Source organism: Labrus mixtus, chromosome 8 (assembly GCF_963584025.1).
Source record: "Labrus mixtus chromosome 8, fLabMix1.1, whole genome shotgun sequence".
NCBI lineage: Eukaryota > Metazoa > Chordata > Actinopteri > Labriformes > Labridae > Labrus > Labrus mixtus.
Window position 1 is genome coordinate 3,754,774 of NC_083619.1, and position 12,614 is coordinate 3,767,387.

At 41.6% G+C, this 12,614-nt stretch overlaps 2 protein-coding genes across 5 annotated transcripts in view; one reads left to right on the plus strand and one right to left on the minus strand.

Moving 5' to 3' along the window:
• The window catches only part of LOC132978644 (microtubule-associated protein 4-like), a 99,588-nt gene that overhangs the window by 73,228 nt on the left and 13,746 nt on the right, over positions 1-12,614 (minus strand). For all 4 annotated transcript variants that reach the window (XM_061043892.1, XM_061043891.1, XM_061043890.1 and 1 more), the window contains exon 2: positions 7,702-7,901. In XM_061043892.1, coding sequence (XP_060899875.1) covers positions 7,702-7,891 — 190 coding nt within the window. In that variant the 5' untranslated portion in view covers positions 7,892-7,901. The remainder of the gene's footprint in view (positions 1-7,701; positions 7,902-12,614) is intronic.
• The window catches only part of klhl20 (kelch-like family member 20), a 147,159-nt gene that overhangs the window by 55,773 nt on the left and 78,772 nt on the right, over positions 1-12,614 (plus strand). The window lies entirely within an intron of this gene.

Sequence of the window (12,614 nt, forward strand, 5' to 3'; positions counted from 1 at the left end):
ACTCTTAGGCATGGCAGCCCACACACTTTAGAATGAATCCTTAATGTTGATGACTGAGTCATGAAACCTAATGGTCCTTAAACCTCAGAGAGTGCACAGACTTTCAGATGGTTTCAATACAAATCAGACGACCTCAAGAGCTTCAAAAATACTTGAACGAGTGCCCATGATATGAATTTGAAACAAGTCAAACATTTGTACTCCTCTGGCAGATATTTCCACTTAAAAGCTTCTTTTAGGACTCAGTGACGAGGATGAGATCTGAGACTTCTTGGCTCCCTTCTTGTCCGACTCCCAGCTCAACCACAGTCCATGATTTGTCATCTTAGCACTCAGCCAACTAATGAGTCATTCAAACAGCAACATCCCTATCAGCCCTGCAGCACCACTGTGGCCACTGTACTGTTAGTGAATATATATATCTGACTTTAAATAATCAGATCTGAAGATGATACTGTATGCACACCAGCTGCTAACAGCTCAATCCCATTAGGCTTGAACAAGAAGTCTTAGCACACCTGCAGTCAACGCCGTCCTGTCTCATATTAGCTACTCACAAACTTGTAGTGAGCCAAATGTTATGATCATGCAAGTCTATGTTTTTAACAGAAAATTTGACATTTCATGAGATTCTTATTTGAATCAAATCCAGCTACCTATGATCTCTGTTTTGATTCTATCCACTTTGTCGATGTTAGCAGGAGCACAAATCAGACTGTGTTTGGTAAATCCTGGACAGATTACATCATCTTTAAAAAAGTTAATGAAGCCAACGCCATGTCACCAGCTGATTTGTGGACTCTAGATTTATTTGTCCCGGTATTTCTCGTTCCTTGTTTCTGGATCTTGGAGTACATCTGGAAGGCTTGTGTTGGGAAAGGGGTTAGCAAGAAAGCTATCAGCTAATGCTAGCTAAATACACAGGGTTTATTTTTAATCTGCTGTTGCTTAAATTAATTTGAACACTAATTTTGTCTGGCATACTAAACGTTTGGTACAAACAAACCATGAATAAAATCATGTAACTGAGTGTGTTCTACAACAACAAACCCCTCAAAATGCATTTTGTTCAGGGCCCAGTGACGACGTCATAAACTCTGCTCTTTCATAAATGACTCCTGATGGAATGATTATTGACAAGATAAATATCATCATGTATTTAAAGAAGACTTGGGACAACTACATAAACTCATTTTTTTCCTGCTGAGGTAATACATGAGTTAGGGAGCATTAGGGAGTTAGGATCATTTTCTCATCCAGATCAATCAAGCCCTTTTCACACATTCTGCCCTCCTGAACATTTCCTGACATTGTCCGGATGAGCTGCGTTTGTAAACTCAACTGGATACATTTTTTTCAACCCAACTTTCTCCGGTAATGTTTCCTGCCAGTCCCCCACTCCCAGGGAAAACTCTAAAGTTGGGGTGAGTCGACGTGTAAGGGAAATATTAAGAAAAGATACCCTGTGAGCGAGTGAGCAGGGTTGATAAGTTTAAATCAAACAACTGCTGGGATCTGGGTGCACATAAAGAGGATGTTTTGTACTTTTTTTTGTTTTGTATGCCAGTATGTTTTTTTTCTCCCCTTTTTTGTTTATAGCATGAATCGTGAACCCTGTTGCTTCCTCTGACTTCTTGAATATGTTGAAAACCATGTGGCAACCTCCGGTGTTGAAAAATGAAGCTAATGCTGAAGTGCAAAATGCTGCAGTTCGTTGAGGGTCCGATTGAGTCTGGCTCCAGGATCACCAAAAGTCACATACTGTACAATGCACGCTCAAAGAAAATTATTTTTTACATAATTAACATGTTTACAGCCTGGTACGAAAAACAATATCGGCCATTAGTTATTGTCCTCATGGGCACACAATGTACAGGGGGTGCATTTTTTATACAACGCATCCGTTTTGATTTTATGAATTAAGAATGTTATCCATAATTAGGCGCGTCGCTGAAATGATTGACAGGTGTGCGTGAAAATAAGCTTAAAACCCGCCTCAGCTCCAGCTCTCAGCCTGTCGTTAGGTTGACTGAAAGTTAGACTGAGACAGCATTTCCAACATGGCGGCTGCTGCTGATGAGCCTCCAGAGCCCCCTGCTGGAACAACTGGGTGACATCACTCAGGCTTAGTCCATTTGCACCCCCACCCCAGTCCAGCCAGGGAAAATCTCCAGAATGGGAGAACAGGGTGGTAGACATGATTGAAAGAAAATGTCAGGGACAGGCTGTCTGTAGTATAATGTTCTATACATTACAGTGTAAGTGTGAAAGGCAGCAAGAACAGTTACCCCCCCTGGAAAAAATGGTTGAGGATGAAGGAAACTCCACGTTGGCTTCACATTTCAGGTGCAGAAGCCATTTTAAATTATCTTCTACAGTTTAAATATAAATGTAAAGATAAAGCAGCTCAAAGGATGTCAATGCACTTAAAGCTCATTTATGACACCTCATGAAGGATCATCTTTGCACTACAGCACAGTTCAGCCACAACATTTATTAAGAAAAGAGGCTGAACTTCTTGAAATATTTGGTGCAGGACAAAATGAGCCTCAGGTTGAGAAATGAAGCAGAACTAAAGGTTTGCCCTTCCTGACATGGAGGACAGAGGAGCTTTTGGTTTCCCCATGCATTTCTCAGAGCATTTCTCAGGTTTATTACAGCTCTTCATCGCAGCGGAGGCATGAAATCTCCTCACAGCTCCCACATTACAGCAAAGTGAAAGAGTGTGCACTCTACTACATAACTATCAAATACAAAGTCAATCAAGGTACGAGACAAGAGACGAGGAGATATGAGATGTGATTGAGACGCAAAAGGAAAGAGGAGAAAAGATTCAGGGACAGATTTCTAACAAGGACAGAGATAAAGCTGGAAAAAAGGAGGGGAGATCCTGCCTGGTCTCAGATTATAGATCTCATTGATCGCTACTGATTGTGACATCCACCCCGACCATCAGACAAGACATGACAACATGTCCATCTGTAAGCTGTTATGTAAATGTATGTATGTTTGTAGCACTGTTACTGTTTTTACTATTTTATAGATTGCACATCCAGTATGAAGTCTAAGAACATGATGCAGCTGTTCCACTGTGGGGTTTATTTAATCTAAAAGCATTTTATGTCAAATCAACGATCTCCATGATCAATGCTCTGAAATATATTTAGGGAATCTTGCAGCAGTCGTTAAAGTTTGAATGCAAACAGCACAGAGAGTTGATTGTTTATGTCCCTACACCCAAATAACTAAAGACCAACTATATATTTTTACTTATGAGACAGAAAGGTCCTTGCATTTTTGTGCTTATAATAAAGTTATAAGCAAAAGAAACTTTAGAATTGACCCCTCATTTGACTGGAAAAGCTCATGACCAACAGGTACAACATATACACATGTTGATGATGCGAGTCCTGCACTGACTTGTGGTGTATTCACACATGCATAAAACGGAAATTTATGAAAACTATTTCTCAGAAATCTCAGAATGTGACAGCAAAATGACAGATTTTCTTTTTCCCAACTTTCCCCTTGTATAAGCCCCCTTGTTAAATGTCCCAGTGAAGTCAGGGTGAGTCATTGTTGACACAACAGGAAGTATTCAGGAGAGTCCATCCAATCAAGCTAGGAGGCCGGCTTGATGACTTGTGCACATAGTGAAGCTGATTCATTTGTATGTTCTTCACCACTCTTTCATTAAAACTGTAAATGCTAGGGCCCGACTGATTTTTGGGGCCGATAGCCATACGATATCTGGGAGAAATAAAATTCCCATACCTACAGAATATATCAGCTGAAGACATTTCATTGGTCTCTATTCCTTCAAACTTGTCCTAATAATTACACAACAACAACAAAGCCTCAAGTGTCATCTCCTCAGGACTTGAAGCCCAAGAAAGACTTATTCATGTTGGTGAGGTGTCAGATGTCCACCCAGACCCTTCTTGTCAGAGGGGCTTGGCACAAACCATTAACCATCTTCAGATGATTGTAGTTACAGTCAAAGACAAATGTAACGTTTTGTATGTGTGAATGCCGGAAAAATCAAAACTGGACCCAGAAAAGGAAACCAGAACCATCTTTAAAGAAAAACTATGGCCTCCAGAGATCATTTTAAACACAGGTAGGAAACCCCTCCCCCACCCTCTCTTTTTCTAAAATAAGTCTGTCACCTGTCCTTAAATCATATAGTTTCATTCTTGTGACACATAGAAGCTCCTGAGTAAGCTCCATTCATAAAGAAGACTGTAAGGATTGTAGTTGAAGACCCCCGACCCTGATCCAGTGGTTCCTACAGGGCTCCCCTTTGGTAGATGAAAATGTCTCCGTGAGGCATGCGAGTTAGTGCTGTAATGCATGTGAAGTTAAGGAACTGGAATATATAACATCCGAGACACCCTGTGGTCAAACATCTGCTGTCTCCTCTGCAGTATTTGACAGGGACACCCATCTCCCCTACACGGAGCGCAGCCTGCAGGCCTATATAGTCACCAGCTTTAAATAGACACACACACACACACACACACACACACACACACACACACACACACACACACACACACACACATGGCTGGAGGATGCGTCCCTGCTTTTGGTGATCATTATCATACCAGCTGTGCATGGGCACATCAAAAAGTACATGAGACGATACGACAGTCTGACGGTTTATCACAAAGGATTAAAACAAAACAAACACGCAGCCCTGTTCGATGTGCCATCTGTGTTTAGCATCATAACTATCAAACCAATCACCAAGATCTCATCTCTCTGGATCCATGCAGCTAGATCCCTCTTCCTGTGAATGTCATCTCATTAACATGTATGAGGCTGTATTAGGTCATTATTAAACAATGTTACGTAAGCCATGACCGTTTTTATTTTGGTGACATAATGGCCATGTGAGGTGATCTGAGGAGCCGCATGATATAAACCGATCTGTCAAAAAAAATATATATATATTTTTTTGTCTTTGTGTATTTGCTCTCGCTTTAGTTGTCATGTCTGTTCACCTTATCACCAATAATAAATAAATGGTACAATAACCTGGTCATCATTCATTGTGTTTTTTGAAGGAGAAGCACACTTGAATTTTCAGCAGTAGACTGCTTGAGTTTGTCAGTGTTTGCTTCATCAAGTCACTTCAACAACTTTATAGTGAAGCCTGATTGTGACTTCTACGTTGGATCTACACCGTCATGAGCACTACACACTGGTTGCGTTGGTGTGTCGGTGTAGCTTTGCAACACTAACAAACGCTCGTTCGCAGTGCGACGTCTATGCTAGTGACATCACCAGTTTCAGGTTTCTGCCACATTCTCTGCATGTTGGTGGAAAGGTAACCATGGTGACTGAAACCGACTGAGTGTATTATATGTCAGAGTTGGAGATGATAAATATTGAGCAGCAGTTGATTATTCTGAAATTATCGCCAAGAAATAAAAGAGAGGAGACATCAGAGGAGATGGAAGTGGGAATGCTGTAAATGCAGGAAATACCTGGAACATTTCATTTTTGAGGAGTCCAGCTACGAACATAAAGGCATAAAGTCTCGCTCTAGTCTAAAAGAAAAAAAGCAGAATAAGTCACTCTTTCAAAATTACATCAGAATCAAACCCAATCAGGGGAAATTTAGAATCTAGATTCACACTTAGGACCTCCAGCATAAGAGGTAAGAGAAGACTCTTTACTCTGCAGCCTCTACCATCAGTGTGTGAGTGTGTATGAATGGATGAGTTAATACTGATGGACTCTTTACTCAGCAGCCTCTACCATCAGTGTGTGAATGTGTATGAATGGATGAGTTAATACTGACGGACTCTTTACTCAGCAGCCTCTACCATCAGTGTGTGAATGTGTATGAATAGGATTAGTTACTTCTGATGGACTCTTTACTCAGCAGTCTCTACCATCAGTGTGTGAGTGTGTATGAATGGATGAGTTAATACTGATGGTCACTTTACTCAGCAGTCTCTACCATCAGTGTGTGAGTGTGTATGAATGGATGAGTTAATACTGATGGTCACTTTACTCAGCAGCCTCTACCATCAGTGTGTGAATGTGTAGGTGTGACCTGCTGTGTAAAAGCGCTTTGAGTAATCAGAAAACTAGAAAAGCGCTACACAAGCTGAGGTTAATTTCCCTGACACTCTAAAAAAAAACCACACTCATCAACTTTGGAAAAGAAAAGACAGGGACAGATGACACCAGCTGGACCAAACGTCATTGCAAGGGGTCTGATTGGTCAGGGAGGAGAAAATGTGTAGGAGCTAAACAGCTTTTTTTGGAAAGCAGGTTTTCATATAAAAGGAATTTACTCAGCGTATTGTTGATATCTCACCCTCTCCTGCTTTGATTTTCTTTTCTTTTTGTGTGTCTTGTGAGTTACCCTTACGTAAGGAAGGTGAAGGATTTGAAATCATCAGCAAAGAATCTACAAGTGCGAGGGAAGAGAGCTGCTGCCAAACTCCATTTCCCTCCAGCTCAGGACTGTTGCGTGACAGCTAGGCTAACATTCAACTCATTGGACCAGACTCTGCCTCTGGCAGGCTGCTAATTTTGTGTTTGTGTTTGTGTTTGTGTGTGTGTGTGTGTGTGTGTGTGTGTGTGTGTGTGTGTGTGTGTGTGTGTGTGTGTGTGTGTGTGTGTGTGTGGTAATGATAATGATGCTAATACAGCACTAGCTGTCTCCAGGCTGACGCAGCACAACAATGACAGGAAGAAAAGAGAGAGCGACAGAACTGGTGGAACAACGACTGACAGAAACAGTGACAAAGAATGGGCAATAGGAAAATGTAAATATAGATTTACCATAAATAAAAGTCAAAATAACTAACTAACCTGAGAGATACAGAAATGGAGAGACAGTCCTAAAGTTGGTTTACATCAGGACCGTTAGCTGATCTTCAAACTGCAGACACACTCTTCTGTCTGTTTTTCTAAAGCTTATCAAAGGAGTAAGTCCAAGAGGATCACATCACACTGCTGCTGGCTGGTATTGAAATCAGCAGCTCTTTATACAGTAATGAAAAACATGTTTAAGTATGCGGTTTCTACACACTGCTGAAAACAACATCAATTATTTACAAGCCACATCTCTTATCACGCAGAGGAAAAGCCTTCTTAGTGCAGCGTGTAAAAAAACTCAACATGAGTATCATATCTATGGTAAATGGACTCGAGCTTATTTAGCGCTTTTCTAGTATTCTACTTCTTAAAGCGCTTTTTACACAGCAGGTCACACCTACACATTCACACACTGATGGTAGAGGCTGCTGTGTAAAAAGACCATCAGAAGTAATTAATCACATTCATACACCACCGGCAAAGCAGCGGGAGCAACTTGGGGGTTAAGTGTCTTGCCCAAGGACACATCGGACATGTGGCTGCAGGAGCTGGGGATCGAACCCTGGACCTAACAGATGAGAGAGATCTTTTTTTTTTCTTTAAACATGCCTGACACGTGGCCGCATATTTTATAAACTGATGGTTGCTATTATTATGTTAAATGTAATTTTAAGAAAACATCTCAAGAGTTAGGGCTGAAACCCAATTATGTCAAAATATCCAAACAGCTGATTTTGCCCCCCCCCCCCCCCCCCCCCCCCCCCAGGAGAGAGGATGTCCCTTCAGGGATCAACATCACATTAAGAGTCAAGCATCGCTTCCTCCACACGTCTCTGTTTATGAACGCTGAAGGCGACTTACCGCTCTTCATGTCCTTTCCATCCAGTAAGGGTCGGTAGTCGCTCTTGGAGATGCTCTCTCCCACCTTGTCATCGAAGCTCTCTTTTTCCAGCGAGGCCACGAAGTCTCTCTTCAGCAGGGCATCGGCAGGGGCGCCACCTGGCACCCCGTGTCCACCCCCACCCAGTGCATCTCGCAGGCTCAGGTCCATAGTCCTGTTACTGGAGACAGAAAGGGGAGTGACAGGTGTGACTACTTTTATTATACCTTGTTGTGTTTTTTTAACCTGCTCCACCTCAATTGTGTCAGACGGGTTCAGCATATATGCTAAGATGGACTAAATGGAATGTGTAGGTGTGACATGCTGTGTTTTTACACCGCAGGTCACATCTACACATTCACACACTGATGGCAGAGGCTGCTGTGTAAAGTGACCATCAAAGGTAACTTATCCCATAACAATGAAGCAGCGGGAGCAACTTGGGGTTAAGTGTCATGCCCAAGAACATATCAGACATGTGGCTGCATGAGCAGGGGATCGAACCCTCGACCTTCCGGTCAAGAGACGACTGAGCCGGCGCCGCAGCATTCCAAAAATGTCTTCTGTGACACTGTTTTACTTCCACAATAACAATGACAAGTTCAGCAAAGTTTAGAGGATTTTAAAATAATAAAACAGCCTCAGTCTGGTTCGCTTCAAGGTCAGTTAAAATATATAAAAGCCAAGTGAGTCCAGTAGATCACCATGTCTGGCCACCCGAGCCCACAGAAACTGTCTTTAACTGTCAGACATGACAGATTTGAGAATCCTGTCAGACATTGTCAGACGTCTAAACCAACGCGAACTTCATCTGCAGACAAAAACAGTTTGACGAGAGATAATAGAGCAGTGCATTCTGGGAATAACAGCAAGACACACTGATACTTCATTGAAAGGTCCACACTGTTGTTTAACTTGGACACTTGTGTTAACAGAAAAACTCAATCTGTGAGACGGAGTGTGTATGTATGGATTAGAGCTGGAGTCATTCCACCTGCTGAGTGCATCAGACATGAAGCAGAACTGGTGACAGTGTGACCCCTGAACAAACTCTCTCTCCCTCTTTTCTGTTTGTCCCTCTATCCTGGCTCCCAGCAAACAAGCTGTCATTGTCCTGCAACGATACCACACACACACACACACACACACACACACACACACACACACACACACACACACACACACACACACACACACACACACACACACACACACACACACACACACACACACACACACACACACACACACAATGGCCAGTAGCCAGTATGAGGACATACAGTAGAGTGTTAGCAGGCCTTGAGAGGAACTGTAGGCCATTGTTTCAGTGGCAGGACAGAGTACAGTGAACACCTCACACACTCACTTTGGGTATCTACCTCTAACAGTTTTAAAAAAAAAAACTGTAATCATGTTTCTCTTAAATACTAACAAAGTGATTTCTAGTCACTGAAAGGCTTCACTCACATTTGAACTTTTAACGTCACACCCGTACATCAACACACACTGACCATGCACTCAATGACTCCATCGCTCCATTATAAAAATGAAACAATCACAAAAGAGGACTTCCTACCCTCTGTTACCCTCTTAGTGTATTATTCTGCAGTATTTATCGCTCCGTTGGAGAGGTTTCATAAGCCGGAATATTCAGTGGCCTGTCGCTGGTGCTCTTTGTTTCTCTCATCACACACAATCAGAAATGATATTTGTGTGATTACGAAACCTTTCTTTAGTTTTCCATGGCAAACTGAGAAACACAATGTTTTACTACTGCTGTGGCTCTAAGTCAGGTTGGTGAAGGATATAAAAGTCAATCTGAGGTGAAAGTCGGGGGGGGGGGGGGAATGGATGGATCAAACAAACCAGGTAATTCATTCAGGAGACTGGGATCCTTCTGTTGTGTGAAACAAATAGAAAACGTTGACTACTCTAAAGAAGTTGACTTTCTTTAAAGCCAGTTTGGTTACTTTGGTATAGTTCATCCAGAAGATACATACCTAGCATATGTACATGTCAAAGTCAAAAAATATCATACAATGTCCAAGCTAAAAAAAAAATAACCAGGCATTGCAAAAATGTATCATAGCTAACTTGACGATGCCCCGTAAAAGCTGCTATGCGGTGGAGAATCGAATGATTGCTTAAGTGTGTCAGACTCCGCTGTGGTAGGTGGCTAAATTACCCTTTTCAGCTGGTCACTGTTGAACCTTCTTCTAGTTGACCTATCACGTCGTCACATACAAAACAATCCACTTGTTCTCCAAGTTAGCAAGAACACTGAAAACATAGACAGTTTTACAGCTCTGTACATTTTGTACTCTATATATGCCTAACTTTGGTTCAAATGTGATATCTGCTATCCCTCTAGCTTGGTGGTGATATCCAAAGTCAGATGACAGGCCAGTTTGGGTGTGATTGAGGCTTAAACATGCAGGAATGAATCGATCCCCGACCACATTATCTAGACAAAGAGGTTGCGCTGAGGCCGGACTCAGAGCAATTTACGGATTAAATCTTTTTTTACACCAACACTAAACCTTGTTTGATAATGGTGTTTCACAACACTGAAGGGTCAACAATTAGAGGAAAATGTGTCCGTTTTCAGTAATGCTGCTCAAAACACTTTCCCTCCCCCCAACATCGTGTCATATTACGTCACAGAATTAACTCGTTGACTCTGAACTAAACACGCAGCAGTGTGCTGTAGGCTCTGCTGTATTGTGTTTTTATCGTTCCATAGTCTTAGACTTTATTATAGTCTGTACATTGTGTTTTATTTTGAAATTGACCAGATGCTCTGTGTGTTTCCTTGTCGGACTTCCTGTCCAGGTCGATGTATTCTATTCAGCATGAGGAGTGCTTGCAACAAAATTAGACTCGATCCGTATTTGCTTCAACTGTGACTTCATAAGCCGGTGTTGATTCAACACTAAGGTCGGGCCCGCTGTAAACAGCAGATTCAAGGCCAAAAATTTAATAAATAGACTGCAAATAGGAAATTTATGAAATGGAGGTTTCTTCACATATGATAAGACTCTGATCAACATTAACATGATATCAATATTACTTACAAGCATTATGATGTAACTGGTAGTCAGTGACCAGAAAATATATCTGTGAATGTGTGTGAAAGAGACAGAGAGAGAGAGAGAGAATGACAGAGGGGGAGAGAGATATGATGATGATGAGGTCGTTGGGGGAGACAGCTGTTGCACAGGGATTAAAAACTATATCTGTACCCACAATCCTCTGCTCCAGCAAACACCACCTCTCCCTCCCTGACTCCAACCGTCTGCTACGTAATCATCTCATCCTCCAGAACACTGACAGTTCACACGCAAGTATACACAAACAAACACAGGCACACACACACACACACATTGGCAGGAAATCAAACACATCACTGTACCACCAAAATACAAGACAGATTGGTGTGTTTTCTGAGTATGTGTGAACATGAACGATCACATAAAATTAAGCTCCACCGTCCTGTTACATCACTTTACTGTACACCTTATCGCTACAAACCTAACCGCAGCATTCGACACAACTGGACAAAATATCTTAGTTGATAGACTGCTGAACTGGGTAAGTATCTATGGAACGGCTTCCAAACATTTTTTTTCTACTCATCTGTCAGACGCTTTAAGGTCCAAATTAGAAACTGTGTATCTTCTTCTGCTCCCCTCTTGTCTGGGGTCCCTCACGGTTCAATCCTTGGACCTATTCTTTTTTCATTATACATGTTACCTCTGGGTCATCTACTTAACTCTTGTTGTGGTATCTCTTATCATTGTTATGCTGACAACACGCAACCCTCTTTCTCCATCAAGCCTTGTAATCTTAATAACCTCACCAGTTTCTAGCAGCTGTTACAAATTGGATGTCTGACAATTTGCTCCACCTTAATTCTGACTCAAGACTCAAGTCGTAGTGATGGGCCCTGAGTTCTTCACAAAAGAGGTCAGGCAGCTTTTTTCATTCGAGAAATATTGCTAAAATAAAACCCATGTTGAACACAACACCAAAGATTTACTGGTGAACGCTCTTAGTTCTCTAGGTTGGAATACTTTAACTCCCTCTTATCTGGTATCACACAATCCTCCTTAACCTGTCTTCAGTTAGTCCAAACGCAGAAGCTAGGCTGTTAACAAAACAATATCACCCTTTCATAGTTACTGATTGACTACCAGTTTGTATTTGAGGATTTACAGCAACATATTAAGTTCAATGTTACGTTTGGTAAGAACTTCAAAATAAAGCTCACAGAATATATTCTGTATAAAACATTGAGGAAGTCTTAGTCTCAAACTAACTTTCATTTAACCTAGTAACAGGAGGCCTTGTGACAAACAGCTACAACGCGCCCGCCTGTCAGTCAGATCAGCCATGGCCCTTATATCATCAAATATCACAGTCAATGTTGTGAAATGGTTGACCCTTGATTTGGTTCACTATTTCATGTGTAGGTGCCCAAACTAATTTATCGGGTAATAATTGTGCATGTAATTAACTTATGATAAGTAACGTTTTCGAAAACCGTAACAACTAAAGTGAGCAGTTAATATTTGATCTGGTTCCACATGAGAAACAAACCCAGGGATGTTCTGGATTGAAGTCAAATGCTTGTTTAAACCGATCCAAGGCTTCAGACTGCAACTCTCAGAAGCTTTTATGCTCCCTCTACCTCACTTTATATGTCGTCCTCTTTCAATTTGGTACCTACCGCATTTAAATGATGTTTGTAATCTGCGTCTTGATGACCCTGGTGAAGGCCACAGACCAAAACATGTCGGTCTAATTTGTTAATAAAGTTGATCTTCGTACTACAAGTGTTGCTAGAACCTTTTGACCTCCTCTATGTCGTCCTCTTTAACAGGACATCAAGTCT